General features: G+C 40.2%; 1 protein-coding gene across 1 annotated transcript in view; it reads left to right on the plus strand.

Annotated features, from left to right (window-relative positions):
* Positions 1 to 27,856, plus strand: part of SDK1 (sidekick cell adhesion molecule 1) — a 418,839-nt gene that overhangs the window by 268,033 nt on the left and 122,950 nt on the right. The window contains exons 10-17 of the mRNA XM_061473901.1: positions 4,189 to 4,383; positions 5,598 to 5,714; positions 5,973 to 6,140; positions 8,175 to 8,277; positions 9,376 to 9,552; positions 17,776 to 17,912; positions 26,509 to 26,656; positions 27,496 to 27,636. Of these exons, the coding sequence (XP_061329885.1) occupies positions 4,189 to 4,383; positions 5,598 to 5,714; positions 5,973 to 6,140; positions 8,175 to 8,277; positions 9,376 to 9,552; positions 17,776 to 17,912; positions 26,509 to 26,656; positions 27,496 to 27,636 (1,186 nt within the window). The remainder of the gene's footprint in view (positions 1 to 4,188; positions 4,384 to 5,597; positions 5,715 to 5,972; positions 6,141 to 8,174; positions 8,278 to 9,375; positions 9,553 to 17,775; positions 17,913 to 26,508; positions 26,657 to 27,495; positions 27,637 to 27,856) is intronic.

Here is a 27,856-nt window from a genome sequence, read left to right on the forward strand (position 1 = left end):
CAAGGCAGGAGGATTCCAAAGGATGTAACTAGCTAGACATTTATTCTGTGTGTCACCAAGCTCATGTTTCAGCCTGCATTATGACAAATATATTGTCATTTTTTTCTGATGGGAAAAGATATCTCAAGTAGCAGAATTAAATCTAAGTGTGGTATCGTTAGAGAAATTGAGTTAAAAAGCATTTTTGAGATATTTTTGTTTCAGTGCTGCACAGCTATTTGATGAATCTCTGGACTGTCTCACTGTCACTGAAAAGCCCTACCAGCTGTCTCAGATATCTTTCATTATTACAACAAAAACCCCCTAAACCTGGAAGGATTGGGAAGAGAAGAGGTTGATTTCTAACTCTTTCTTCTACCCTAACTCTGAGCAGTTTAGTTCCCAAGGGAATTAATAGGGACCTCACAAGATGGGGTCTTACTGGAGATAGCAGCCTTTCATTATCTGAAGGGGGCCTATAAGGATGCTGGGGAGGGACTCATCATTAGGGACTGCAGTGAGAGGACAAGGGGTAACAAGTTAAAACTTAAACAGGGGAAGTTTAGATTGGATATAAGGAGGAAGTTCTTTACTGTAAAGGTGGTGAGGCACTGAAATGAGTTGCCCAGGGAAGCTGCGAATGCTCCATCCCTGGCAGTGTTCAAGGCCAGGCTGGACAGAGCCTTGGGTGCCGTGGTTTAGTGTGAGGTGTCCCTGCCCATGGCAGGGGGGTTGGAACTGAATGATCTTAAGGTCCTTTCCAACCCAAACCATTCTATGATTCTATATAGGAACCCTTACTAGACAAAAAAACATTTATTGCTGCTGAACTCTTCTAGCGCACATCCAATTTGCTGATGAATGTGGTGCAGGAGCATGGAAACCTGCTATTTTGCTAAGTATCTGTAACACAGACTTACAAGGGGCAGGTGCTAATGTTAATATAGAGTTTTGATCCATTATTACCCAAATCTGGCAGTTGCCAGCATTTAAAAAGAGGGTAAATGAAGGTGGCTGCCTGCCTGCTCTGAGCTAGGAGCTATAATAAGGTACATGGGGAACTGCAAAGCTGCCCTGTACCTTTGCTACAAATAGGAAGATAGATTGTATTTCCCCAGCCCCATCAAGTTCTGTGCGCAAAGACCATTTGCCAAGTCTTGGTGCACTTTGAATGTGTGAGAGACAGATTAATTCCACAGTATAAGCAGAGATTAACTGTAAATAAAATTGCAACTTGCACAGACTAGCTTTATACTTCCCTGTAATGGAGTTCTAGTGTATCAGGCTGCATGGTAACCACGCTCTGCTGTATATCTCTCAGCAGCTGCTGATGCTGCCTGCATTTTCAATGGCTTTCCTTTGAATGCTTTTTCTTATTTGCTTGTAGAAAGTTTAGAGCTGCAGGCAGCGGTGGTGGTGTCTAGGGAGAATAGTTAATTGGACTTTAGTTCTACCTGTTTAGACAAGAAGATGCAAAGATGCTTCAGGGATTCCCCAGTAGCCCACCGGGATCTAGAGAAGGCCATAAAAAATAAATAATAAAAATGACAAAGTGAATATTTCAAGTCTTTTATCCAGTTTCTTAAGTAAGTTCAATTTGGCAGATGGGAAAACTGAGCCTGAGATTGCATAAATCATTTGTCGAAGGTTAGCGAGAAAGCGGCAGAGCCAGCACCAGAGTCTAAGGTTCCTGCCTTGCCTTCTCCTCCATAACACTAGATTGATTTGTCTGTGAGTAAAAGAATAGTGCTGCATACATGCTGAGAAATAAGCTTATTTTATTTGTTACTAGTCTTTTAGACCACTCTAATCTCTCAAAATAGTAAGGTGGGATTGATGCTGCCTGGGTAGAAAAGTGTAGTCCAAAAGATCTTTAAAGTGTTTTCTTCTGTTCATATTTTTTTTACTAGAAGTGTTTAGAGAGGAAAAGAAACAAAATGCTTTTGGCAGTGTGGGGAGAAGAAAGGCTGTGGGTAGGAGAGCGGGAGAAGAAAGGAAGCTGATTTGAATCATTCTTATAGCCAAAGAGGTAGCATAGTGATAAAACACGTATAACTTGGAAGACAAATATCTCTGGGAAGATCACTACAGCCCAAATGAATGCTGCTGACAGGCATCAGAGTGCTTAGATAAGATCCTATTATTCGACTCATAACTTTGAGTAGGGGAAGATATCTGTAACTGAAATACAGAAAAATAGAGATGGTAATATTCGGTTTGTCAGCTGAGTTGGTGATAGGAAGGTGATTATAGGATTAAAAGGTTTGCCAATACTGTTAGTAGAATGGGATTTATGGAATGACACCAGTGTTAAAGGTTCGAGGGTACTGAATGCAGGATTTCATTATTTCCTAGGTGCCTATCAAGGCTAATGTGTGCGAAAATGGAGTTGCTATTATTTAAACTTAAAATCATTTCCAGGCTTCTCAGCATCAGGAGAACTATTCCATTTTGCATCATCTGTTTCTTCATTACTCAGTGATAATTTGTATTTGCCCAGGAGGATTTTCAGGAGATGAATAACACTCTCACCAAGAATTCTGAACATTGAAATTTACGCTAATTCTGTATATGGGCTGTTGTATGAAATTTAAATTATGCCTATTGCAAGCATACACTACATCTATCTTCTGTCAGGCAGTGCATTCTATGTATTGGATTTCTTCCTGAGATGATTACCTTCAGGATTATGAGTACATTTTATTTTATCAGCAGAACAAAAGCATCAGAGGTGATTGTAGTAAATTATACGTGTTTATGAAAGTAACAGGAGCAATTCAGTGTTGATTTTCAGTCCTCCCATACATTGTTTGTACTTTCTCTCTAGGAGTTTGTATAGCTTTTATCTGTATAATAAGTACACTGAGAGAAAATATGAATGAAAGTATAATGCAATAGTATTTAACTTAAGGATTTTTAAGATTATAAGGGTGATAATATAGATCTTCCCATAGTGCTTTCACTGTGAGAACCCTTAAGTCATTGCCTACATTACAGTAAAATTCATTGTCTGCAGACACTCAGTTCATCAGTGACATCCCATCCTTAATACTTCTGTGATACCTGGCTTTTTTCTGTTTAGGCAAATTGCAGTCATCCATGAATTTAAGTCCATAGTGCCTTCCCTTATTACAAGGGAATGTGAAGCTCTGAGGTTTTAAGTGAGAAGTATTCAAAAATACCTACCAATTGTGAAAATGCTGTGTTTGGAGCTGAGATAACTTAAATCAGTTTGATACCCTTGTGATCCTGTGATTATCTAATCACAAAATATATGCTTCGCTTCAGATCCCTGCATAGGGCCCTCAGCATTTGATCAGTTAAGGATTTCTGGGACGTAAAGATAAAACATTGTCTGATAAGAAGAGTGGGATGGGAACATCTGTGTTTGACTGTCCTAGGCCACAACATCTCTTGAAGAAAAGATAATCCTACACTGTTTGTATATACTGAATTTACAGCCACTTCATCCCAGCTGACTGGGATATGACTGCAGCAAAAATATGCGTAAAATAACTGTGTCAGGGTTTGTAGAACATGCCCATGAAAGAAAACAGGAATAAATGGAACTGCAAGTGATGTTTAGGGTACAATTTTTGTTTCTCCTAATTTCTGCATTTGTCAAATAACAGGTGAAGCTTGAGAATGAATAAAAATTAAAATAATTTAAAGCTGTCCCATTGTTGGCAACATGCTCTTTGTACATCAGCTTGAACTAAGCTGCCAAATTAGGGCTTAGATACAGCCATGTGAGCACTTAATTTTTTATGTGTAATTTGCCATTTCCTTTTTATTTTGACATCTTCATTACAGTAGCACAGAGAAATCTTATTTGGGATGGAAAAGTCTTACAGAATTGCTGCATTGCCATGCTGCTGCTGTTTAAGTAGCGTGATTCTGGCTTTCAACATGAAATTGCTGTAAATCTTATTTTGTAGTAGCATGAAATATGATTGGGTGAGGAAAGTAATTTGATAACATCTTTTCTCAACATTCCCCCTTTCACTGTTTGCTGGTTTTATTCCCACATGTTCTGCAGTGTATTGTTACCATTGATAATGAAAGATGCAGCCTCCTTTTATCAAAAGCAGCTTGTAAAAATATAAATAATTGGTGCAGAAGGGATATGACTACAACAGTGCTAGGTATTTTGAATACCTAAAACAAGTTTTGCGAAAACTAATAGTGAAATTCTTCTTTTTTAAATAGGTGTTCCCATTCCCACCCTGGTCTGGTATAAGGACTCTGTTCCCCTCAGCAAGCTGGAAAACCCCCGTTACAAAGTACTGCTGAGTGGTGGGCTCCGGATCCACAAGCTGCATCCTGAGGATGCTGGAATCTTCCAGTGTTTCGCTAGTAATAAAGCTGGGGAGATACAGACGTACACCTACCTGGACGTGACCAGTGAGTAAGGAGTTGTGACACGAGATCAGTGAGTTGTCTTGTAACAACTCACTTGTAGGTGACTCTGTATCCATCAGACTTCTCCCCTGCTCTGTGCTGCTGTAGTTCAACTCATAGAGCCTTGATTTTTGTCAGGTGTATCCGCCCGAGCTGTAAGGTACCCCAAAATGCCCTCTGTGGCTTAAACACAGTCTGATGAAGCCTGAAAAACTTTCTCTGACAGTAAGAGTTTGAGATAAACTCTATTTAACACTACAAAAGGAGAAATCAGTGAAAAGCAAAAAAAAAAAAAACAAAAAAGTTAATTGTGAAATACTTTTATCTTCCCTTTATTCTTAAATAATTTAGATCTACTCTAATGTAATTCTGATCTGAACTTGAGCTACTGCTTCATGATTGTGCATCGTATCATTTTATCTGCCTTTTGTCTACAACTACGTTTAGTAGGGGAAAGAAAGAAAGTTCAGGTTAAATGCCTTTTTTGGCCGAAATGTCTGACTAAATGATTTTGTTAATGAAGTACACTCATCTCTATGGAAAAACTACAAATCCTAGTAGTCTATTTTAAAGGCAGTTATTAGCAGGCATTTCTAATACTCTCACTCCTCTTCAGGAAACTGATTTTTAGCCCGAGAGCAGTTTGCACATACTGACCAGCATTCCTACTGGCCTCAAAAATAGATCATCCCCAGATCAATATATAGCTAGGAAACTGCAGGAGAAAAACATAATAAAATGCAACTGGTGGAAATAAGGAAGAAGGAAATTTGGGAAATGTCTTGGATAAGACTCAGGTTCTAAATTCTTTTGGCTGACATTTAAGTTCAAAGTTAATGCCTTTCTCAAGTTGCTTTTCATCTTAAAGAGCTCTGTTATGAAGATGAAAGAAAATAATTTTGTTTATCTAGATTTCTCAACTTCCCCCCAAACACCCATTTTGAAGTTTATCTTCCTTTTTCTAAAAGACATCTTACTTGTACATGTACAAGCACTGATAGATCTTTATTTTCTGTGCAGGTAATAAACTGAATTAGGCAATTCCTAGGAGATGAATAATGAAAGGTTACAGTCACTGCTGAAAGGTTTTCATGTATTACTGTCATGTCCTTCTCCATGATCAGCTCTATAAAAGTAGATGTAAAGTAGTCCATGATAATAACTAAAGGATCTTTCTGGTAGCTGATGCATTGAGGTTTTTGAATTTTTGATTCCAGACATTAAACCAGCATTTATACAGCCTCCAGAGGATACCACTGTCACGGAGGGGATGACCGCAGTGCTAGCCTGTGAAGTTTCAGGGGCTCCAAAACCCGCCATTTCCTGGAAGAAAGGTTAGCCAGTTATTAAGTTGTAGAAAAGCTGTAATCCATGTTTTCTTGTCCTTTCCTATTACTGAGATGCTGTAGATCCATTTAGTGCATATTTCTTCATCTCTCTGGTTCCGCAAGCAGAGGGTTTGTTGTGGGGCTGTTGTGAGCCAATGGCCTGGATAGGCTGTAATAGTCTTTTTGGAAGAACCAGAATTGCAGTGCTTAGTCTGTGCAGTCTACGTGACACTAATCACGCTGTTTTTCTCTTCTGTGTTTCAGGAAGCCAGATCTTAGCCAGTGGCTCAGTTCAGATTCCTCGGTTCATTCTTCTTGAATCTGGAGGGCTCCAGATAACACCCGTTTTCCTTCAGGATGCTGGCAATTATACTTGCTGTGCAGTCAACTCTGAAGGAGCTCTGAATGCTTTTGTGATGCTGACAGTGTGGAGTAAGGATAATGCTTTGTTTAAAGTCTAACTTTAATCAAGTATTAATCAGTTTTTGCTGTGTGCTCAGGAACTTTTCATGAGTAATTATGCTTTTCTAGTTAATAGAGATACTTGTATGATTTAATAGGAATAATGTCTCTATTTTAGGAAACCTATCAAAAATACCCTTTTTGTTTGTAAAATTATGCATATAAACTCTTGTATTTTGTGAAAGGAAGTGTATTTAAATATAGTTTTAATCACAACTGCAGTTTGATTCAGGTTTTGCCTTGCTGCGTCTTGCATTGCAGATTAGACTTTTTAACTCGCTGTTTGCGGTTGTTTTTTGACTCCAGGACACTCTGCACACAGTGTAGACCAGCCCATGCTGTTACTAAGGCTATGGCCACAGTTCCAGTGGGTATGATTTTCCTCATACCTTTGTATTTCTTTGTGGTCCTGGGCACTGTTTGAAACCAAACCACAGTGCAGCTAGTCTCTCCTGCTGCAGATTGGCACGGCACAGGGCAACCCATGAAATGATTTTTTCCTTCATGATTTGCCCTTGATCTTTATTTTTTCCTTTCTTCTGTTGGGGAAGAGAGTCTGATCCAACAGGTTCACCTGTGTTACTCGTCAGTTCAGCTTAAGTATAAAATGTTTTTTTGCTACTAAAGGTAGGAAATAATGAGCCCTGAGCTGGAACTGAAAATAATTAAAACCTGTGAAGATGATGGTGATAAATACAGAAGTGTTGTGGCCTTCTCTCATTTCCTGAACTTAAACTGCTGATTATGCTTCTCATGTGTGGTGCACATTTGGCTTTTTTTAATCCCAAAACTTTGCAAGTTAACAACATTTTTTTCCTTTGAATTTGGGAATATCTGAAAACAATACTGGCAGTAAATGAAATGTGCTTGTGTCATATGGCCATCATATTTATATCTTACTGGCAATATGAAGTTGGTATATGTGTCAGGATGTTGTAAACTGAGTGATAGCCAGGTATATGGATCAAGTGAAGGAGATCCTTCCTGTTAATTCTTAAAGGCATGGTTCTTATATGTATTAAAGATAGTTCCTGTTCATTGTATTGCATTGGAGAGGGAAAAGAAAAGTGACTATAACCTAATATTTGTGTAGCAACAGCACCATTATAAAGCTAGAAGGCATACGTAAGTATATCAGAAATAATGATAAAAATTCCATGTTATTAGACTTAGCTTTTGGTGACTTCTTCTTATGCATATATGAGATATCTCAGTAGACCTTGGTTATCTCTGTAGGGATTTGGGACTGACTAGCATTATCCACATATCTTCCGTACTCATCCTAGTTGGCCACCTGCTTCAGCTGATGTTATCTGCTGCTGTTCTTGTGTGTTAAGCATAACAGAGATCTTTCACACCAGATCTGGTTGCTGTAGTTACAGCAATTACTGTGTTCTGGGTCTCCAGGAGGTGCTTGAAAAAGGATGTTTTGAAAAATTTGGATAAACAGCAAATCTTTCTTATATGGAAAAATGAGACTACCAGAAGCTCTTCCTTCTTTAACCTCTTTCCTGCATTTGACAAGATTGTAGGGTGCCATTTAGGTATTCCTCTTTCTGGGTATTTTTCTGTTGTATTCTTTGCACAGATTTTCTTTGGTTTTGTTTGTTTTCCCTGCTCCAAACAGTGTGACTTCTTTCCTGACACAGTGTATGTTCAAATTCGTTCATAATGCATTACAAACATACTTGCTGCCTTATGACTGTAAGGAGTTGACATCAGTGTTTACCACAAGACAAGTGAAAGAGCTTTAGCACTCTTCCTATCTGAATCACTGCCAACTTAGACTCGTACCCTCTGCTGTGTTTGCTTCTCTGCACCCCACAGCCTACCACCTCTTCTTGACACTATGACATTAAAGGGAGGGGAGCCTTCCAGGTGAAGACCTGAAGAGGAATGGCCTGCTTGCTTTGAGTGACAGGTGTTAAGCTGACTGCTCTCTGAGTGAATACCCAAGTCAAAATGCTGTAATTTCACCTGTACCATGGCTTATGTTCCTTTCAGATCGCACTGTCATTGTTCATCCTCCTGAGGATAGCACAGTGATCAAAGGAACCACAGCAACTCTGCGATGTGAAGCAACTCATGATCCTAGAATTTCAATCAGGTTGGTAATGTCAGTTCTTGTTTGTGTGGTTTATCCAAGCTTAATTTTATAAGCTATATGAATAGCATTAGGTGAAAAGTTTCAGGACCCCAGATTTTAACACCAAACCCCTGATTACTGCATTATAAAGTTGTACACTGTATCATTAATCATATAAATCCCATCTTCCATTTCAGCCTTATATATTGTTTACAATGAGCTATGTTCCACTTCATGACTTCAATATAGCCTTTCATGATTTTACTGTCAAGGTTAATACATTATCAATAAAACCAACTTGTCAGAAGCTGATACTTAATGAGAGTAAAAGTCAAAGAGAAGGAATAGGATTGCTGAAGTGTTTACATTGGAGTGCATGAAAGCCACACAAGAGATGCCCATGTTCTTGGAAACAACTTAATAACTAGGGGCTATATTCTGCTTTAACTGTGTAAAAGAAAATAGAATTTGCCTGAACTATTAAAATTTTCACTAGGGCATTTAGAGGAAGCTCATCATTTTAAAATAAATTTGCCATGAAAATTCATGTAGTCTGAAAGCAACACTAATGAAAGAAAATGCAAGGAACAGCTTGAAGGGTGCTAGACAGGTGAACTGCAGAAAGAACTTTGGAAAGAGAAATCCAGGTGTATATATGTCATGTAGACATACTTAATTGTAAGACCATGGGCTATAGTCATCTCTGTGAGTGTTTTGATGGACTCTGCTGCAGCAGTTTCATGATGTTACTGATCATGGCAGTCTCACGTTATTACAGCCTTAGCAGAGATAGGCCAACACCTCAGCTGTTAATTGCAGAGTGTGATGGTTGGTTTAAAATGCTGATGCAGGTGGGTGTAAGAACTTGGACATTTATAAGTACTGCACTTTTTCCATGTAAAACACATGGTATTGTTTATAAAATACATAGTATCTTGGATGCAATTACATTTCTCATTCTGATCAGTGATCTGAAACTTAAATTCGTAAAAGACGCTGCTCCTGAAAGTAACTGTAGGAGCCTGTCATTTTCAACATGTGATTACAGATGCTGATACCTTACAGCACAGTTCAAATAATCTGCTAAGTAATTAATAACTGAAATATTGCAATACATAGGTATCTTTGGAAGAAGGACAGTGTTGTAATAAATCCATCCAGCACTTCCAGGATCACAGTAGAGAAAGATGGCACCCTCCTCATCAGCCAGACATGGTCTGGTGACATTGGAGACTATACCTGTGAGGTCATTTCTTTTGGAGGAAATGACTCCAGAATGGCTCGACTAGAAGTGATGTGAGTATTCCTCCTTAAACACACCATGTTTTGTTTCAGATACCCTTGGGCATTTTTTTTAGCATTTGATTCTAGGTGATCTTGGGAGCTTCTAAGTTTGATATTTGTTGTGGGGCTTTTCAGGGGAAATTAGGCCTAGTTCATTCCTAATTAAATTGCCTTGAAATGTCCTTATTTTGCATGCTGCCATCCCGCACCAAATAGCTGGAGCCTTGGAAGTTCTCTCTCCAAATCATGACATGTACATACCGATCTGGTTGGGTGATTGAGCTCAGGGGAGAACAATTAAGAGGTGGCGGTCCACTTGTAGCCAATAGGGGAGTGTAATGGGACATGCCCTGTCCAACATCAGTGACCTGGAGGAGGTGCTGAAGTTGCTCATCAAGTTTGTGGATGGCACAAAACAGATGGGGAACAGTTGATATACTTGTGGACAGGACCACCATTCAGAGGGCTGTAGGCTGAGAAATGAGCCAACAGGAACCTTATGAAATTCACCATGGATAAACACAATGTCTGCATCTGGGAGGGATAATATTTTGTAGTAATACTCAGTGGCTGGCAGCAGTTCTGCTGGAAAGAAACTGGGGATCTTGGGAGAGAGCCAGCCATGTGCCCTGGCAACAAAAATGGTTAACACAAGCATAGTAGATTGATAATGACCCCCTTTTATTGCACTTACTAGTCTACAACTTGAATATTGTCTCCAGTCTTATTAAAGACCAGAATGAATAAACTGATCTGATCTCATGGTTGACCCTGCTTTGAGCAGGAGGTTGAAGCAGAAACCTGCTGAGGTCCCTTCCAGCCTGAATCCTTCTGTCATCCCCAAGCTGTAAGGCCTTCCCGTAAAGTCCAGGTGCTGTGCTGTAATGCCAGGATTGTACAAAAATGTTTTCCTCCTTTTAGTAGTTTTTCTCAGTTAAGCATGTATCAGAGTAGCTGGTCCCTGGACAGGCATTGCTTACTCTTGCATTCTCTTTACACATCGTTTTTCAGGGGAAAAATATTTTTATGTACATCTTTCTTTATTCCTAAGGATCTTTAAAAATAAAACCAAGAAAATGTTTAAAGTGCAGTTCCATTCTGAAGAAGGTTTATAAAAATGTCATTATGGGGTTCCACATTTTCCATTTCTGTTATTCCACTGAGGCGAAGTGCACTTCCCTTTTTTATCACTAAAAGCAACAACTGTGCTTTTGGTACATGTGTGGAGCAGCTCAAATGAATAAGGAGGTAATGTTTTATGTAGACTTTTTGTGTGTGTGTTATTTGAGTAATGCTACATGCTTCAGTTTAACTAAAATTGCATCTGTTTCTGCTGGTCATGCCTGATCTCGCTGAGAAAATGGCAACTTCTCTTGGCAGTGTAATGAGTTCACCTCTGAGATCCGCTATGCAGAAGGCTGTTTGTACAGCATTACTGTGACAGTGCCAGATCAGATGCCCATTTTCAGAGAGCGGTCATACATCCTTTCTCTAATTAAGCACTCCTCAGCTCTCCTGCCGGAGTGCATTTTACTGCTGGTTTGAATCCAAGAGCAGAAGACAATTCAAAATATATTGCAACTATATAATCATACTTGCTTTTCTCTGAGGCATTTTTTTGAATAGAGGGCAGAAAATTATGGAGTGAAGAATGTTAAAACTTGGACTTTGAAGCAAAGCTATAAATATGTGCTAAACACTTCAGCAGTCTAACCATTTCTTAATCCTAAATAACAAAAGATGCCCTACACTACCCAGTACAGCACAGCAGGTGTATTTACTTGCAGTTCCCTGTTGACCAATGAGGAACAGTTTTATACTCCATAAAATTCAGGCTAGAATTTAGCTTGGAGAGGCACATCTTGTGTATGTTGCTGAGGCTGCCTTTCTTACACCCCAGCTTGTTCCACTTGTGTTGGCTGGCTCTCCATACATTGGGATTGGCTCTTAAGCCTGTATCTCTGCTTCCTCCAATCTACTGTTGCCCATCACCTATCACTTCTTTTTCCTGAAGGAATTAAAGAAATAAATCAGACTCACTCTTTTAAAAGACTTCAGTAACTGATAAGTCACTCCATCATACCTTGAATTGTGACATTTTATTTCAAAGTAGTGCTGCAGGTAGTGCAATAATGCCAAAGAACATTGCATTCCTTTGCTGCTTTCATCATTATAGTGTGGCTCAGCAGCACAAATCTGTAAGAAATAGAGATACATGATACAACAGAAGTGAAATGAAGAAGAAAATATGTGGAAAGGAAATGTCTGAAGTAAAGCTTAAATTAAATTCTAGGTTGTATATGAATGACAGATCTATAACATTCCCTATTCTCCTGGATAATTCTCTTGTGCAGAACATTAACAAACAGGGCATGTACATTCCCATCGATGAGCACTTACACTTCAGTGCCTTGAGTAGCACTAATGTCAGACAAATGTTCAAAGGAGGCCTCTCAACCAATTATAGACTGGAGCAGTCTACCAACGGATAATATCATAGCATACCTAGCTTCATCTGACAACTGCAATTGTCTCATCACCTTTTTATCCCCCAGGAACCTGCATGTCCCTCCTCTACTTAGAGGCATGTCAAGAGGAATTTCCAAAGGCACAAATAAGTTTGTTACTGATTTCTATTCAAACTGATTCAATTCAAAACCATTACCCTCTAGGCTGACCTTCAGTTATTTAATCTCTGAGTGATCTGGTTTTCTAATCTGTGAAAAGAAGGGAAGAAAACTATTCCTTTGTCTCCCCTTGTTAGAAGACAGGACTGGGGGAAAAGGTACCATTTCTTGTTAAAGGAACACAGGCTTATAGCACAGCATAGTATACTTTGGTGGTGCAAGCAGGATGGATTGTTTTTCTCAGTGTGTCTATGATGAAGTAAAATATTTGAAAAGGAAAGCCAGAAAACTAATGAAGAACTTGCTAAAGTGCAGCCAAAGGTTACCTCGCTCATCAGTTTTTCACTGATGGTACTTGGGCACAGAAACTAATTGCTAGTCAAGATACTCTAGTCATTCATTTGTCTTCCCTCTAAATGTGTTTATTCTTCATGTACGTTACTTGATTTGATTTGCACGAGGTGAAACATTTGCGAGTGATGTTTCTGTTCTGCATGAGAGAGATTTTAATTTTTTACTTACTTTTTTTCCCCCTTTTCCTACTAGAGCTTCTTGACTGCAAATACAGAAACTTTTGCAGGTCTTTTGTCGATGAGCTTGTGCTTCTCTTGCATTCCTACAAGTCATAGAATTTGATCCTGGAAGTAATTATGTTATGAAACATCCCACCTTCATTTAGTTTACTTTTATAGTTCTGTAAATACCATCTTGAAATATATACAGAGGGTAAAATAGCTGCAAAAACTGAGTTATCACCATGTATCACTCACCTGACAGGAAACTCTGCCGATTCCAGCTTAAAGTATCCTGAGGGTTCTCGGTGTATATAAAATATGCAGAATTACCACTGTCTATGCATGATGAGAACTGCTGCTCAATATCAATCTGTCTGCAGTCCATACTAAAGAAATTCTTTGTTGTATGAATGTGACTGAGAAGTATGGTAATGCTGCATTGTTGGAAAATCAAAGCCCTGTACAAGCCTCTGTTATGTCACAACATACAGTAAAATCTTTTAGGTTCTTTCTCTATGCAAAAATATGGGGAGGACAAAGTCATATAAAAATAGACAATTTATTCCTGGCAGCGAGTTCATCATCTTTCAGTTCTCTTTCGCCAGAGAAAGAACTATTATCAGTCTGTCTTCATCAAAAGCAGGTGAGGGGAGCAACCAGTTACAATAAAACCCAGTGGGTTGCCAGGAATGTGCAGTATTGCCTTTGTCAGTCATTTATACATGAATTTTGATGCTCTTTTTACCAGAGTATTTCTAATTGCTACTTTTCCAAATTTCTCCCCAATATATCCCATAAAAAAATGGCTTGATTTAATAAAGGTAAAATAAGTAAGAGCAGTGCAGAGTAACAAATCAGAATGATGTCTCATTGCAAACTTTTCATATAGATCCCATATCCCTTGGATCCAGTAGCCCATCTCTTTCTCTTTCTGCAGGGACTGAAAGCAGGAAGGATGTCAAACTTGAAAATATACTAGTCCCTCCTCAATAGAAAGAAAGCTTCTGTTTATTTTTCCAAGCTCTCTGTTGAGGTGTCATCCAAGAAGTAAGGTTCACTGCCAAGTCTAAATGCATTTGATACTCAAAAGAGAAATACCACCTGCAAATACACTCAGAAATACATTTGTGTATGTTCATCATTGAAGGTATATCAGAAACATGGTTTTAGCAAAAAGAAAGCATAAAATTCAAAAGCCTTTCCAATTCATCTGTAGATTTGAGTTTGAGGTGGCCACCAAAATGAAGTGGGAAATACATCTGTGCACTCTGGGACTTGTCAAACCTTCAGCTTCACAAGTCCACCTCAAAATAAGCTTACAAGAGACAAAAAGCCTCAGAACTTGTGGATGCCTTGCAGGAATCCTTCCTGTGTTTAGAAATTGGAGAAGATTCTTTTGCAAGAGAAATTGGAAATTCCTGAGCAACAGATGAAACATCCCTTAATTTAAAACATTATAAACTTACATGAGCAAAACCATCAGGCTAGGCTTAGTGCTTTGCTAGGCTTCCTGCCTCAACATCTTAGCACGTTATCGGGGCTAGCAGATGAACCACCTGCTCCTGAGTAAAACTTGTGTGGTGGACCTGATTTAGGAAATCATTTATGAAATAGGAGTGGGACTTTTTATAAACTGACAAGAAAACTTGTTTAATCTCCCTTGCCTTTTGCGTAATCCCCTCTTCAGTCCCAGTCTCTCTAATTACCTGCTGTTAGATGCTTTTTCTCAGAAATCTCTCCAAACCATGTCTGGTTTATTTCCCTCAGCAAATAGTCTCCTTTTAGCTGATTTTATAAAACACTCTATGTGTTTGCTGAGTGAATATTTCAGCTGCCCTCTGGCAGTGATGAGCTGACTCTAAACATTAGGGTTTCTGTTTTGAACATGTATCATCTGCAGCTAGCTAATATTTCTCTCCTAGATTGTCACAATGACTTCATGTTCCTTTCTTGTAAATCTGGTACTTTAATTGCATTGTCAGAGGCCCTTTAGGTCACCTGGGTGGCTATGCCATTAACCTTGGGCTTATCTTTCAATTACAGATTTAAAAGTGTCCGTATACGTATTTTGCTGTCATGCAAAATAAGTTATGGAAAACTTGCCTCTATGCAACTCTTCATTAGAGGAGTGAGGTCTTAAGATATCCTATATTGAAAAACCTTCATGTATTTCCTATTTGGGGCTTTAGTAAACAAAAGAAAGATGATCATGCTGGAATTAAACTTCCAGTGTCCGTTCAAGGGCTCTTCTGTGCCCTGTGCGTTGTTATACTAAACCTCATCCTCTTCCTTGGTGTATCAGAAGTTGAGCAATTTTAGTCTGCAGTCCTTCTCATCCTAAAGAACTGTTGAAATTACCATTCCCTGCAACGATTTCTTGGATGTTAGCATCAAGGAAAAGTAATTCTCTTAAAGGAAAAAAAGAAGCAATGATCTCTTTTGGGAACGTGAATATTCATGATGGTGGTACAGGTTTCATTTATCATCCCTTCCACACAGTATGTGGTAGCAAATGAGCAGGAGGCAAAGTGTAAGAGCTTGCTAAAGTAGGAATTGCTATTTATTAATCTCTGCTTTTGTATACTGCGAAGTAGTACACTTCTGTGCTGAAATGTTTGTGTAGTTTTAAATATTTGTTTCTGTCCAGGTGTGTTTCTTAGGCACTTGTTATGTCTGCCTTGAGGGATTTAAATTTGTAAGCACCATCTGTTGCTGTTTGGTGTGGACACATATGGCTAAAGAATAGATATTAGTGGAGATAGGGGTATGGCTGTTGCAGCTCATGCTACTCAATCTCTGAACAGAAAGTGCCCATTTCCTTCATGCTGCTGAGCGATTACAATTTTGTGTCAAGCTAAGAGAATAATAAAAGAAATCCAAATCCTAAGGAAGACAGAACCCATGTTTAAACTCAATTTGTGCTTTAAAAAATACGAAAAGGGGAATGTCCCCTTTCCTCCAAAAGTCTTCTGAGACTTGTACGATAAGAAAAAGAGACTGCGCTGTAAAGTTTTTCTTAGTTATTTAGCCTCTGTCCTCAAATGAGTTGTTAATTCAGCCCTTCTAAATGTGTGGGGAAACAAGACTAGTGAAATGCATGCCCTGAAAATATCCTTAATATATACTAGGAGTGTTTATTTAGTTCCCAGAAAAGGAGTTACATGGAGAAAAGTTTGCTGTGAGCTCCACCTCAGCCATCCCTCCTACATTGCTCCCTGTGTGACCATCTTCTGGAAGAAGCTGAAGCCACAACCCATCTCTGAGCTCTTCCTCATAGGGCTTGGTGATAAATGAAGTGGGGACTGGGACTTCTGTGAGTCATGTCACACTGAGATGTTTCACTCTCCTTCAGTAATTCCCTTTGCCACCTTAATCACAAAAACGCTTTCCCAACCAGCTTGCTTAGGGCATAATGATAAATTGTAGTGGAGGATAAATGTTTATTATAATTTGATGTTTCATTCAGAATTAAGTAGCATGGCCCTGTACTCTCTGGCCATATATTAAAACCCCACTCCACGCTTTAAAATGACAGGTTTATTTTACCGTTTTTGCCTTGCAGGTCAGTTGCCTTCCCAGCTTGTTTCCAGGGCCCCCTCTTCCCTAAACTTGTTTCTCCAAGCTTTTGCAGTGCTGTGTTCAAAGTATGCTTCCTCTGGGCTCATACATACCGTTTCCTGTGCCTGGTGTTTCTTCCAGCCTAAAAGCAACCAGATCCTAAGTTTCTGTGTATCAGAAGTCTGAAGCCTGATTGGTGCATGCCTTTTTTGTTTTGGTGCTAACTCCACAGTGTAGGCCATCATAAACACATAAGCAAAAGCATTCACAGTTTTAACAGAAAAGTAATCAAACTATTGTCTGCCTCTCCATATGTTCCTCAGTCTTCCAGTAGAAACACCACTCCAGGACACATTTATTTTTCTGGCTTAAAGCCAGAGTCTCTATTTGCTTTTGTGAGTGGCTAAGGAGTTGTGGTTTTTAAGTAACTGTAAGCCTTCAGTTGCATGATATTTTACAACCAGGAATTACTGCATTTTTAAATTAAGCATATGAGGTGCCCTCATGGATTTCTGCTGTGACCAGAGCAGATTAGAAGCAGTACTCATTGAGGAAGGGTTGCCCTCAGCTTTCCTAGGTAGGAGAAGTAGGTTGAATGGGTGAAAACTGGCCCTCCTTGCTTTTTCTTCACCCTGAGATCCTTGTCCTCCTCAGGAACCCTGATGATACGGTGCAGAAATCAGGCTAAAATATAATGGCTGAAGGGCTCTTATCCTTTAGTACTCATCAGCATTTAAGGGACCCAGCAGAATTTTGTTTTCTCACTGCACCATGCAGCCATGAGTACAAAGGAAATGTTTTTTCCACAAATTGCCTTTATGTGGAGAAATTACATGTTTTAATTGAGCTGCTGTTTTATTTTGGGTTTTGAAATGTTTCATTTTGTATTTCCATGGGGTTTCTTCAGGCATTTTCATTACATTTTCTGGTTGGGTGCTTCCAAAAAAATCCTTATTATAGGAAGGAAAGATTCTACCCATGACAGGATAAGCCTGAATCCATGAGTAAATCAAGCTGTTCTGTAGCCTAAGAATACATATGGTAATTTTGATTAGTAGCTCTGTATGGATAGTGTCAATGTCTTCTGCTTCCTTGAGTATGAAAAATTCCATGTTAAATCGTATCTCCCATGTGTTTTACTGTTCATATGTATTACTGCTGTCACATTGCTGGGATATCATCATAAGAAGGGGAAAAAAGTGAGAGAGGAAATTTATTGACCAACTTGTCTTAATCAAAACCAGTATGAAAACTGGCTTTTTTCCACATTTAACAACATTTCCATTAGCTGTTCTAAGAGTCAGCCTTGGGTCTTTCAGCATAATTTATTTTTTTCCCCCAAATAGGATAAGATAGTGAAGAATTCCAAGATGTCTTTCATTTATTTAATTGGAGGATAGCTGCTGGTAGTTTTATATCTATCATCATGTGAGTCTGATGTAATGTACCTTTAACTGCCTGTAAGGCTGTTGCTGAATGAAACGTAGATTGATTTTTCTCTGTTGTTTTTTCTCCCTTTCTCTTACCCTTCACAGAGAGCTGCCTCATTCCCCTCAGAATCTTCTGGCCACTCTAAATTCCTCATACAGCCGCAGTGTGATGCTCTCCTGGGTTCGCCCCTTTGATGGAAACAGCCCTGTTCTCTACTACATGGTCGAGCTCTCTGAGAACAGTGAGTGAAATTTCAACCTCATGTTCTTCTCAATTATTCAGCCTTCTTTCAGACTCACCTTTTACCAGAGCTACTAACAAAACATTGTATGTTGTATGCTAAATGAGAGACTGTGCGTGGAGGGTTTTACACTTGACTATGTGCATGCTGTAAGAGTTAAACAACAAAAAGAGGCTTGAGATATGGAATGTGATACAGGAAAGCCTTAATTCCACCTCTAGCATTGCCAGCCAGACTTGAAGCACAGCAGTTCATTCCTCAGTGCTTCAATTCAGCATCTGTAAAATGGCAGTAGTCGTTTTATGTCTTCCCATTGTTGTCTTTTGCTCTGGTTTCATAGATATCTGGATGCATTCAGAGCCCCAGTTTCACCTGAAAAATGCAGGCAGGAGGATAATAAGAAGGAACTGATGGTCTGTCAGAGGAATATACTTGGATGTCAGTAGGAGCTACTATCTTAACTGTATATGGGTTCATATATTTTCTCTGCTTTCCCTAGGTCATAATTTTACACCCTTCATTTTGGTAGGAGTAGGATGCCTAACTCTAAGATATCTAAATACCTAGCTTCATGGATTACAGACCTGGTCGTTGCGAAATGCCATTTCTCACGGTTTTGTCATGCTGTATCTGGTCCTTTGTGGCTCTCGGTTTGCAAGGTTATTCAGGGTCATTGCTAATGCCTCTTTAGGAGTTGATGGAAAGATGAGGTTTTGTGGAAATCAGTCACCTTGGCAATGCTTTGTAATCTCTATCACTGTAGAAGGTGAAAATCCAAGCCTAACAATTGATTCTTGATGAAAAAATTAAGAGCATCACTTTTTCTGACATGTGGAAATTAGCCACTGCATAACTGAATGTGAAGCAGTCCTGATTTCTGATTAATGAGAAAGAAGCATTTTGTTTCGCCACACGGAGAGCTTGAGATGAAACTTGAGCTTCAGATCACATACAGCCCTTTTGCTTGGCAGGCAGGAGTGCATAGCTTTTCAGATGTGGAGGTCCCAGAACTGATGATCTTTACATCTGTTAAGCACAGTGCAGTTTTCTAATCCTAGCAGAAATCCCAAGTCATGGCCAGGACTGCTGTCCTTAAAACATTTCTTTTTGAGCAAAGACTCCTGATCTTTTGGTGAAGCAAATGACTGAGAAAATGCAGTGTTCTGCACTCACAACCCCTCTCTACCTTTTTTATCACCACCTTCTTTTTTATTTTGACTCTTCTATCCTTCCCCTCCTATTAAGGAGCTACAAGCCAGTAACTGCTTTCTAGCTTTTCCTTACCTGTTCTTTCACCCAAGGACATTACACTTGTGTTTCATGTTTCCAAGAGGCTTTGACAATGACAGGCTAATAAAGCCGCAGTCTGGGAACATGATGCAAAGGTACTAGAGGTAAGTTTGTACATAGAGACATCACCCAGCTGGCAGAATGCGGGTCCTGCACTGGGCTGCAGGACTGTTGGTTGGGAATCTTCTCGATTGCGAAGAGTCATTAAAAGAAGAGGCAGCTCACTTGATGCCAGGAGAAGTTTGAAAGGTCTTCAGCTGCTTTTCTAGCAAGGATGCTTTGCAGTTGGTCTAATATAGGAATGGGGTAAATGTGCCATCATTCTAAAAATGCTGTAATTCATTCATTGAAATATGTGGAAGGCACAGCAAAAAACAGCAGTAGTTTTCCAGAAATCGTGCAGACAGTCCCTCAGAACTCCACAGGATCCTGTGAACCCTTGCTCACTCCATGATAGATCCAATAATTTTGGCTGATGGCATTGCAGTCTGCCACTGAGAGAGTCTCATTATCACAAATCATAGGTAGATGTACTTCAGCAAACTTGTAGCTGCAAAAAACAAACACAGAGCTGGCTTGTTGTGAATGTGAATTGAGCGTCTTAACTCCCAGGAATACTCTAGATCTTGCTCTCCTTTCAGTTTTCATCTTTATCTTTGTTTACTTTGCTTTTATATACGGTGTCCAACAAGTGGTTACTCGCAGAAGTAGGACTTCTGTAAGAAGAGAGGAATCTAAGCCCTTAAATATTCTCCTATTGTTGTGTTCTCTCATTTCATATATTATTGCTCAGCTGTATGGATGCCGGTAGAATAGTAGAAACAATGTCAGCAGTGACTTTGGTTTGGAAAGCTGACTTTGATGTCTGCGTATTGTCTCTGTCTTGTTTTGGTTTTTATTTTCTTGAAGTGTTTGTTTTTCAGAGTTGTTTTGATCTCAGTAGTGTGTGGTTAATATTTAGTTTCTACAGACCTCCTACTCCTTTGGAAAACACCACCTTGCCTTTGTTCCCACCCATCCCAAGTGATGTTTGTGAATGAAGCTGATATTTCATCTTGTGTAGGTATAGTTTTCTCTGATATGACTGTGCAGAATCTCTCTTCGCTTTTCAAAGAAAAATTCCTTTCAAGTTTTCTGTCAGTCCTGTTTTGTGCCACAGAAAGAGTAACTGTCAAGGAGTCAACATATGTCCTCTGTGAGCTCATCTGCCTGCATCAGTAGATCCTTCACTGTCAGCAGCAGTGCAATGTGCTTGACTCCTAATCCCCGTTTCCTTTCACGTGTAAATGTTAGGGAGGGACATCAAAATTATGATTTATTTCCCAGTTAGCAAAACTGCGTAGGAGACTTTCTTCTTAGTTCTGTGGAGTTTTGATACATGAGCTTTGCTTTGCAGTTACAGGTGCTGAAATGTAGTCTAGCTTTGTTAATTTTTACCTGTTTTGGATCACTTTCTAATAGCTTTAGGAACCATTGTACGTTCTGAAGCATGTACCATAAATGAATACATAATAACAGTATCTGTTTCAGAGAAATAGCTGAAGAGGGTTCAAAATAATGACTAAATTTCAGGGGGCTAATTACTGGCTGCATTAGAGAGAGGAGTGTCGCTCCACCTGGCATGGATTAGAACTCCTTTTCATTAATATCATTTCAGAAAGGAGATATAAACCCCTTATTTTAATTAGCGGGAAAAAAAAACAGTAGCAGATCGTGCTCATAAATTGCTGGAACTATGAACAACTCTTGTCACCTAATTTTTAAAATGAATGTACTTGGCACAATGCAATAATTCTCAAATTACAAGTATTCATAGTAGCCCGTGTCTGTGGGTGACTCGAGACATATGGCCTTAAACATTTGGGGGCAAATTTATAACCTAATTTGAAAAACACAGTTCCTGAGAGCACAGTCATTAAGTATTCCTGCCCACACAGAGCCAGAAATGGGAACCTTCATTGGAAATAGGATTTTTAAATAAATAGGATCATGCATTGCTGTCATTTGCACTAATGTGGTTTTGGGGTGTTTCATGACCTGCATTAGCCCCTGTCGCGATATATCTAGGAATTCCAGTGAAGTATCTTCATGGGGTTAGAAGGGGATTTGCTTATTTTATTCCAAAGATGTTTAGATTTTAGGGATTAATCAAAAAATATTCTGAGTAGTCTTTTAACTGAAGAAATAAATTAATACTTAAAGAATTCTGCTGACTACAATGAAGATAAAAGCCCATTTTTGTTTTATCATATTCTGGGATGTCTATGCTGTGTGCTGTAATCGTGTAACACCAATTCATTACATTCTGCCAATGAGGAGATAATAAAAGCTCCTATGGAAAGTGTCTATACCTGCTTAGCCTAAAGCCTAGGAATTGTCATCCTGAATTTGGTAGGAATATTCAGATGACAAAAATGGGACACATTGACAAATCTTTGCAAAAATCATAATAAAACTATTTAGTTTGTTACAACTGGGACTCAGATCTGCATAAGGAAGTTCTTTACTGTGGGGGTGCTGAGGCACTGGAACAGGTTGCCCAAAGAAGTGGTAAATCATAGAATCATAGAATAGTTAGGGTTGGAAAAGACCTTAAGATCATTCAGTTCCAACCCCCTTGCCATGGGCAGGGACACCTCACACTAAACTATGGCACCCAAGGCGCTGTCCAACCTGGCCTTGAACACTGCCAAGGATTCACAACTTCCCTGGGCAACCCATTCCAGTGCCTCACCACCCTAACAGTAAAGAATTTCTTCCTTATATCCAATGAAAACTTCCCCCATTTAAGTTTTAACCAGTTACCCCTTGTCCTGTCACTACAGTTTCTAATGAGTAGTCCATCCCCAGCATCCCTATAGCCCCTCTTCAGACACTGGAAGGTTCCATCCCTGGCAGTGTTCAAGGCCAGGTTGGACAGAGCCTCGGGCAAAAAGGTCTAGCGGGAGGCGTCCCTGCAGGGGGGTTGGAGCTAGATGACCTTAAGGCCCTTTCCAACCTTAACTCTTTTGTGATTCTATGATAGTGTTAAAAGATACTTTTTCTCAGGCCAATGGTAGACCTTATTGAAGCCCTACCAAACAAAGGATGAACCACTTAATTTTTATTTGAGCTTTTTGCAGTATCATGTATGGTCATGAAGATTTGAAAGATGACTTCAGTGAACCACAGCAGTATAGCAAATTCCAATACTACCGTCTACGCAAAACCACCCTGGAGAAGGAAGGAGACGGAAATGTACTCCAAACCTGCAGAAATCAGCCTTTTGCAATAGACCTAATCTGTAATATCAAATTAGAAATTATTTTTGAAGAATTTGCAATTAATGCAGGAGTTGTAAGGTAGATAGGGAAATACAGAAGAAATGCCTCTTGGTGAATGTCGTGGTTTAAAACCGGGCAGAGCTCCTTCACTCACTGTCCTAGCCCTTCCGGGTAACTCTCCATTACATCCTGGGCATGACGTGCTGTGGTATGGAATACCTCTTTGGCTAGCTTGGGTCAGGTGTCTTGTCTCTGCTTCCTCCCAGCTTCCGCTCCTCCTTGACAGAGCATGAGGCTCACAAAGTCCTTGACCAAACCAAAACATCATTGTTATCAGCTCTGTTCCCGAGCTGAAAGTCAAAACACAGCACTGCACCAGCTACCAAGAAGGAGAAAAATGACTGCTACTGCTGAACCCAGGGCAGTGAGTTACCAGTGTTATGAAACATATCACAAATACATCCAAAAATTCTTGACAGAACAAAAGTAATTTCTAAAACTTCACAAATCACATTGTAAACTAGAGAGTAGCCTGTGAGATTTCTTTGTTTCCAATAAATTAACTTGGAGAAGCACTCAGAGTTAAAATAAAAAAATCATAGGATGGATTGAGTTGGAAAGGACCTTAAGACCATCTAGTTCCAACCCGCTGCCACAGGCAGGGACACCTTCCACTAGAGCAGGTTGCTCCAATCCCCATCCAACCTAGCCTTGAACACTGCCAGGGATGGGGCAGCCACAGCTTCTCTGGGCACCCTGTGCCAGTGCCTCACCACTGTCATGGTGAAAAATTTCCTTAAATCTAACCTGAATCTCCCCTGTTTAAGTTTCAGCCTATTCACCCTTGTCATATGTCATGGTTTAAACCCAGCCAGCCAGCTCATTCACTCACTCCCCCCTTTTTCCTCCCTCTTTCTTTCCTTCCCCTCCACCCCAAGCCCCCTTTCCCCACTCCCGGAGGGATGGGGAGGAAAATCGAAAGAATGCAACTCCCACAGGTTGAGACAAGAACAGTCCAGTAACTAAGGTACAACACAAAACCGCTGTTTCTACCACCAATAATAATAATGGTAAGGGAAATAACACGGGAAGAGAATAAGATACCACCCGCCAAAACACGAGTCCACCCCAGAAGACCCCATGTCCTTCCGGGTAACTCCCAGTTACCCCCCCGGGCATGACGTGCTGTGGTATGCAATACTACTTTGGCTAGCTTGGGTCAGGTGTCCTGTCTCTGCTTCCTCCCGGCTTCCCCTCCTCCCTGGCAGAGCATGAGACTCACAAAGTCCTTGGTCAGGGTAAACATTACTTAGCAACAACTGAAAACATCGGTGTTATCAGCGCTGTTCCCAGGCTGAAAGTCAAAACACAGCACTGCACTAGCTACCAAGAAGGAGAAAAATTGACTGCTACTGCTGAACCCAGGACATCATGTCACTATGGTCCCTGATGAAGAGTCCCTTTCTGGTGTCCTTGTAGGCCCCCTTCAGATACTGGAAGCAGCTCTGAGGTCTCGGTGCTGTTTCTCTTTTCCAGGGTGAGCAGCCCCAACTTCCTCAGCCTTAGTATGGGGAGTGTTCCAGCCCCCTGATCATCCTCACTTTTCACCCTCCCACTCTTGTTCAGCCTCCCACTCATTTTCAGCCTCTACTTTCCTTTTGGCCTTCCACCCCTTTAATTCAAAATACCTGATCTCCTTAAGATGATAGCCAGCTAAACATTGAAGTGCCTCAGACAGTAGCAATTGCAGCAGCAGAGCAAACAAAGCCCAGAGTACATTCTAGGCAGTTTAAATTAAATGAAGGATTAGCACAGTCTGCTCAATCTAACGGAGGCTTATTTAATAGTTTGACCTTGCAGCTCTTTTGTCACCATGGAGCTTCTCCAGGCTTCCTGGGACGGGCAAGTGACAGTCACCCCTGGAGGAGAAGAGTGTTAAAAATGTTATGGCATGTTTCTGCTGTCACAATCGCTGCTCTGTGCAATTCTGGGGTTTGTTTTGAAATGTTTAGTTTATTGATTATCAAAAGAAAAAAGGCTTGACATTTAAATTTTAAAGCTACTCTGCATAGTCTCTGTATCCACTGCTCTGTGAGTAAGCAAATCCTCCCCAAACCACCTTCCTTTCTGAATCAGAGTGCCTAGGAGATGAATAGGCTCCGTTTATATTAGGTTTCAGTTTAATCTCTCTTCCTGCCAGATCTTTTATCTTCCACCAGGAGAGGAAAAGGAATTAATAAAGTATTCTACAGATGCAGCATATAAACAGAGTAAAGCCCCAAGGTGCTGAAGAGATTAATAGGCCCTGTTGTTGAATCAAACTCCTCACTACATTGAGCACTTGGGTTAAGCACTCTCAGGTGGTGTTTACACTCGCAATAAACAAATGAAATGCTGTAGGAAATGGACCACTACCCAAGTAGCTCATACAGGGGTGTTTCACTCTCTTGGTGGTGTCTGCTCTTACATTTTCCTCAGGAAGCTGCTTCAGGCATTGTCAGCCATACCTTAACTTTGACTTACCTTGATTTGTTACTATGTACTCTGGCTGTAACCAGGTGAACAGTTGTTTCTGAAGCCTCAGGAGAAGCTTGATAAAATCCAGAGGGAACTGTGATGCAAAAACCTCCTAACCAATGCTTTTCTAGACAGCACAGGAGTGCGTCCTCTAAGGTCTTTCTAAAAGAAGTTCGATGCTCAGAATTGCTGTCTTGATCTTGCAGCTGCAGTGACTGCTGGTAAATCATCAGCTGGTGAGGACAGAACTTGACTGCTGTGCAAATGTCCCTCTCCAACATTCCCAGTATTCTGCTGTGTCAGTTTTCCTCTTAAAAAAGATTTTGTTCTCAGAAAGCCATTACTGGAATAAATATGTTTTGGGTAATTCAAAGATGCAGTGTTTATAGCTCCACTGGCAGCAGACCCCAGAAGACTTAAACTTGCTAAAGAATCTGCCAGAAAAGCGCTAAATTAGTGGTTTATATCTTGGTGTGAATTTTAGCAGGCTTCCACATTTGGGACATCTCATCTTCATTTTCAGGCAGACGTCTAGGTGACCTGCCAGGAGCTGCAATGCACTTCTGATGAGCAACATGTACAGATATGTTGCCAAAATCTACAGCTAGCTCCTCAGTCATTTCCAGAAGTGTTGGTAATTTTGAGCAGGGAGCATGGAAACAGCTGGTATTATTTAAAATCTGAACAAATCTTTAAATTGGCTGATTCCATTGCTGTACTGTTGCAACACAGACCAAATGTCACTTCTCCCTGACTCTTTCAGTCATGGCTTCAGGGAAAATGTGTGACACCAGCCTATGAAGAAAAGAAGTCAGGATATTTAATTTTCAACATGTTTCATTTTCTGACCTCTTTGAAAACTTGAAAATGTAATTTGGGCATCAGAGGAGCTCAGTATGTCAAGTATGTGAACTGACGAAGAGGGTTTTATAGTGCTGCCAGGGCTGTTTATACCAGGCAATCTTCCTAGGAAACGAGTAGACCAAATGCCATATACTGTCTCTAGGAAAAGAAAAAACTGCAGACGTGTAGAATTTGCAGCAGAAGCTTTCTTAGGTCTTACAGCAAAGGTCTGATTTGGCAGAGAGAGAGTCATGCTTCTACACCTGCTTGCAAGCTGGGTAGGAAGATATTCCAAACTGACTGTGAATTTCATTACAGGCCTTCCACCAGAGCCACTCATGGGTGTGGTGGTGTAATGGCCTGCCAAACAGATGGGTTGTGAAATACACAGCCCATCTGTCTTTATCATGCTTGTTTACTCTTTTATTAAAATGCTAATGAATATAGTTTTTATTTATTATGCCATGACACGTGCAGCATCACTTTCCAGTAGACAAATGTGCAATCTGCATAACCGTGTGGGCTGACAGGAAGGTTTCTTCTGCTGAAAAGAAACTTCTTCCCAAAGTTCCTCTGAGGAAAACAAGCACAAAGAGCTCTGAGCAGTCAGAGGCGTTTTCTCACTTCTGCAGGGCTTTTAACAAGCACTGTCATCTTTTTTCACATGTAAATTATTCCAACAGATTCTCCCTGGAAGGTTCACCTCTCAAACCTTGACCCAAAGATGACCGGTGTCACTGTGAGTGGACTCACTCCAGCCAGAACCTACCAGTTCAGAGTGTGTGCTGTTAACCAGGTGGGAAAGGGCCAGTACAGCTCTGAGACCAGCAGGTACAGTAAAAATAAATATCTGTGTACTGGAGGTACAATAACCTAGAACTACTGGGGAAAAAAAACCTGCTCATTGTTCGTGAATGACTGAAGTTACTTGTTGCACAATAACTGGGGAAGGGAGCAGTTAGCATTACCCAAGCCTCTGGAGAGTGCTCTGCAGCTGCCAGTAATTAGTGATCATGGCAATTAGATGATGCAGGATATCAACACACCATGAAAGAGGTGCCCTCATACTTCCAGAGTATCAGTTAAGCAGAATCTTTTTGCTCTTGTGCTAAGCCCCAGCAGTTAGTCCAGGAAGGAGGACAGCATTCTCCTAATGTCACTTCTGGAATTCACCCAGATGCGACATAGAAGGATGGCTTCATCAAATTTAGTTTTAGATGCATCCCCCTTCTTCTGAACCAAAGCTTGCTGAGAGCTTGAATTACAGAAGAGCTGAACTCTAAATGGCTTTTTCAAAATGTAGGAGTTTGATATGAAAAATATTGAAAGAGCTGAAAGAAACAATTTGGAAGGAGTCACAGACACTGGACCTGAGCTCTAACTCATTCAGGCTTGTAATCTTTTTAAAGAGTTGTAGCAGCCTGAGTGATTCAGAGAGAATAAGGTTACCTCAGCTGTCTGTCTTGTTGCTTGCTTAACTGATTTCCTATTATGTTGATTTGTTGTAACTATTTCATGCATGTCTTCAGCAGTTTGATCAGAGTTATATTTCCTTCTAGTCATCAGACTTTGATAAAAGAAACTGGTTCCCATGGAATGGATACATGAAATAGAAATGTTATCAGTGATTTATTTCAACACCCACCTCAATCACATTCTTTTGTACTTAGGTTGATGTTACCTGAGGAGCCCCCCAGTGCCCCACCTAAAAACATAGTGGCCAGTGGGCGCACCAATCAGTCTATCATGGTCCAGTGGCAGCCTCCTCCTGAGAGTGAACATAATGGGGTTCTTCATGGATACATCCTAAGGTAAGTAATTTCCTAACCTGGAAAGTCTGGAGATAGATCCATGTGTGCATGAGGGAATTCAGAATGGTGTGACATAAGAGTGTACTTAAAACTACTTCTAATTCCATTCCATGAAATTAAAGGAGGGCAACAAAGCTGGTGAAGGGTCTCAAGGGCAAGTCCTGTGAGGGCAGCTGAGAGAACTGGGGTTGTTTAGCCTGGAGAGAAGGAGGCTCAGGGG

Source organism: Pezoporus flaviventris, unplaced genomic scaffold (assembly GCF_033815535.1).
Source record: "Pezoporus flaviventris isolate CSIRO_AGI_PZ_B2104156 unplaced genomic scaffold, CSIRO_AGI_Pfla_v1 ptg000078l, whole genome shotgun sequence".
NCBI classification, from domain to species: Eukaryota; Metazoa; Chordata; class Aves; order Psittaciformes; family Psittacidae; genus Pezoporus; species Pezoporus flaviventris.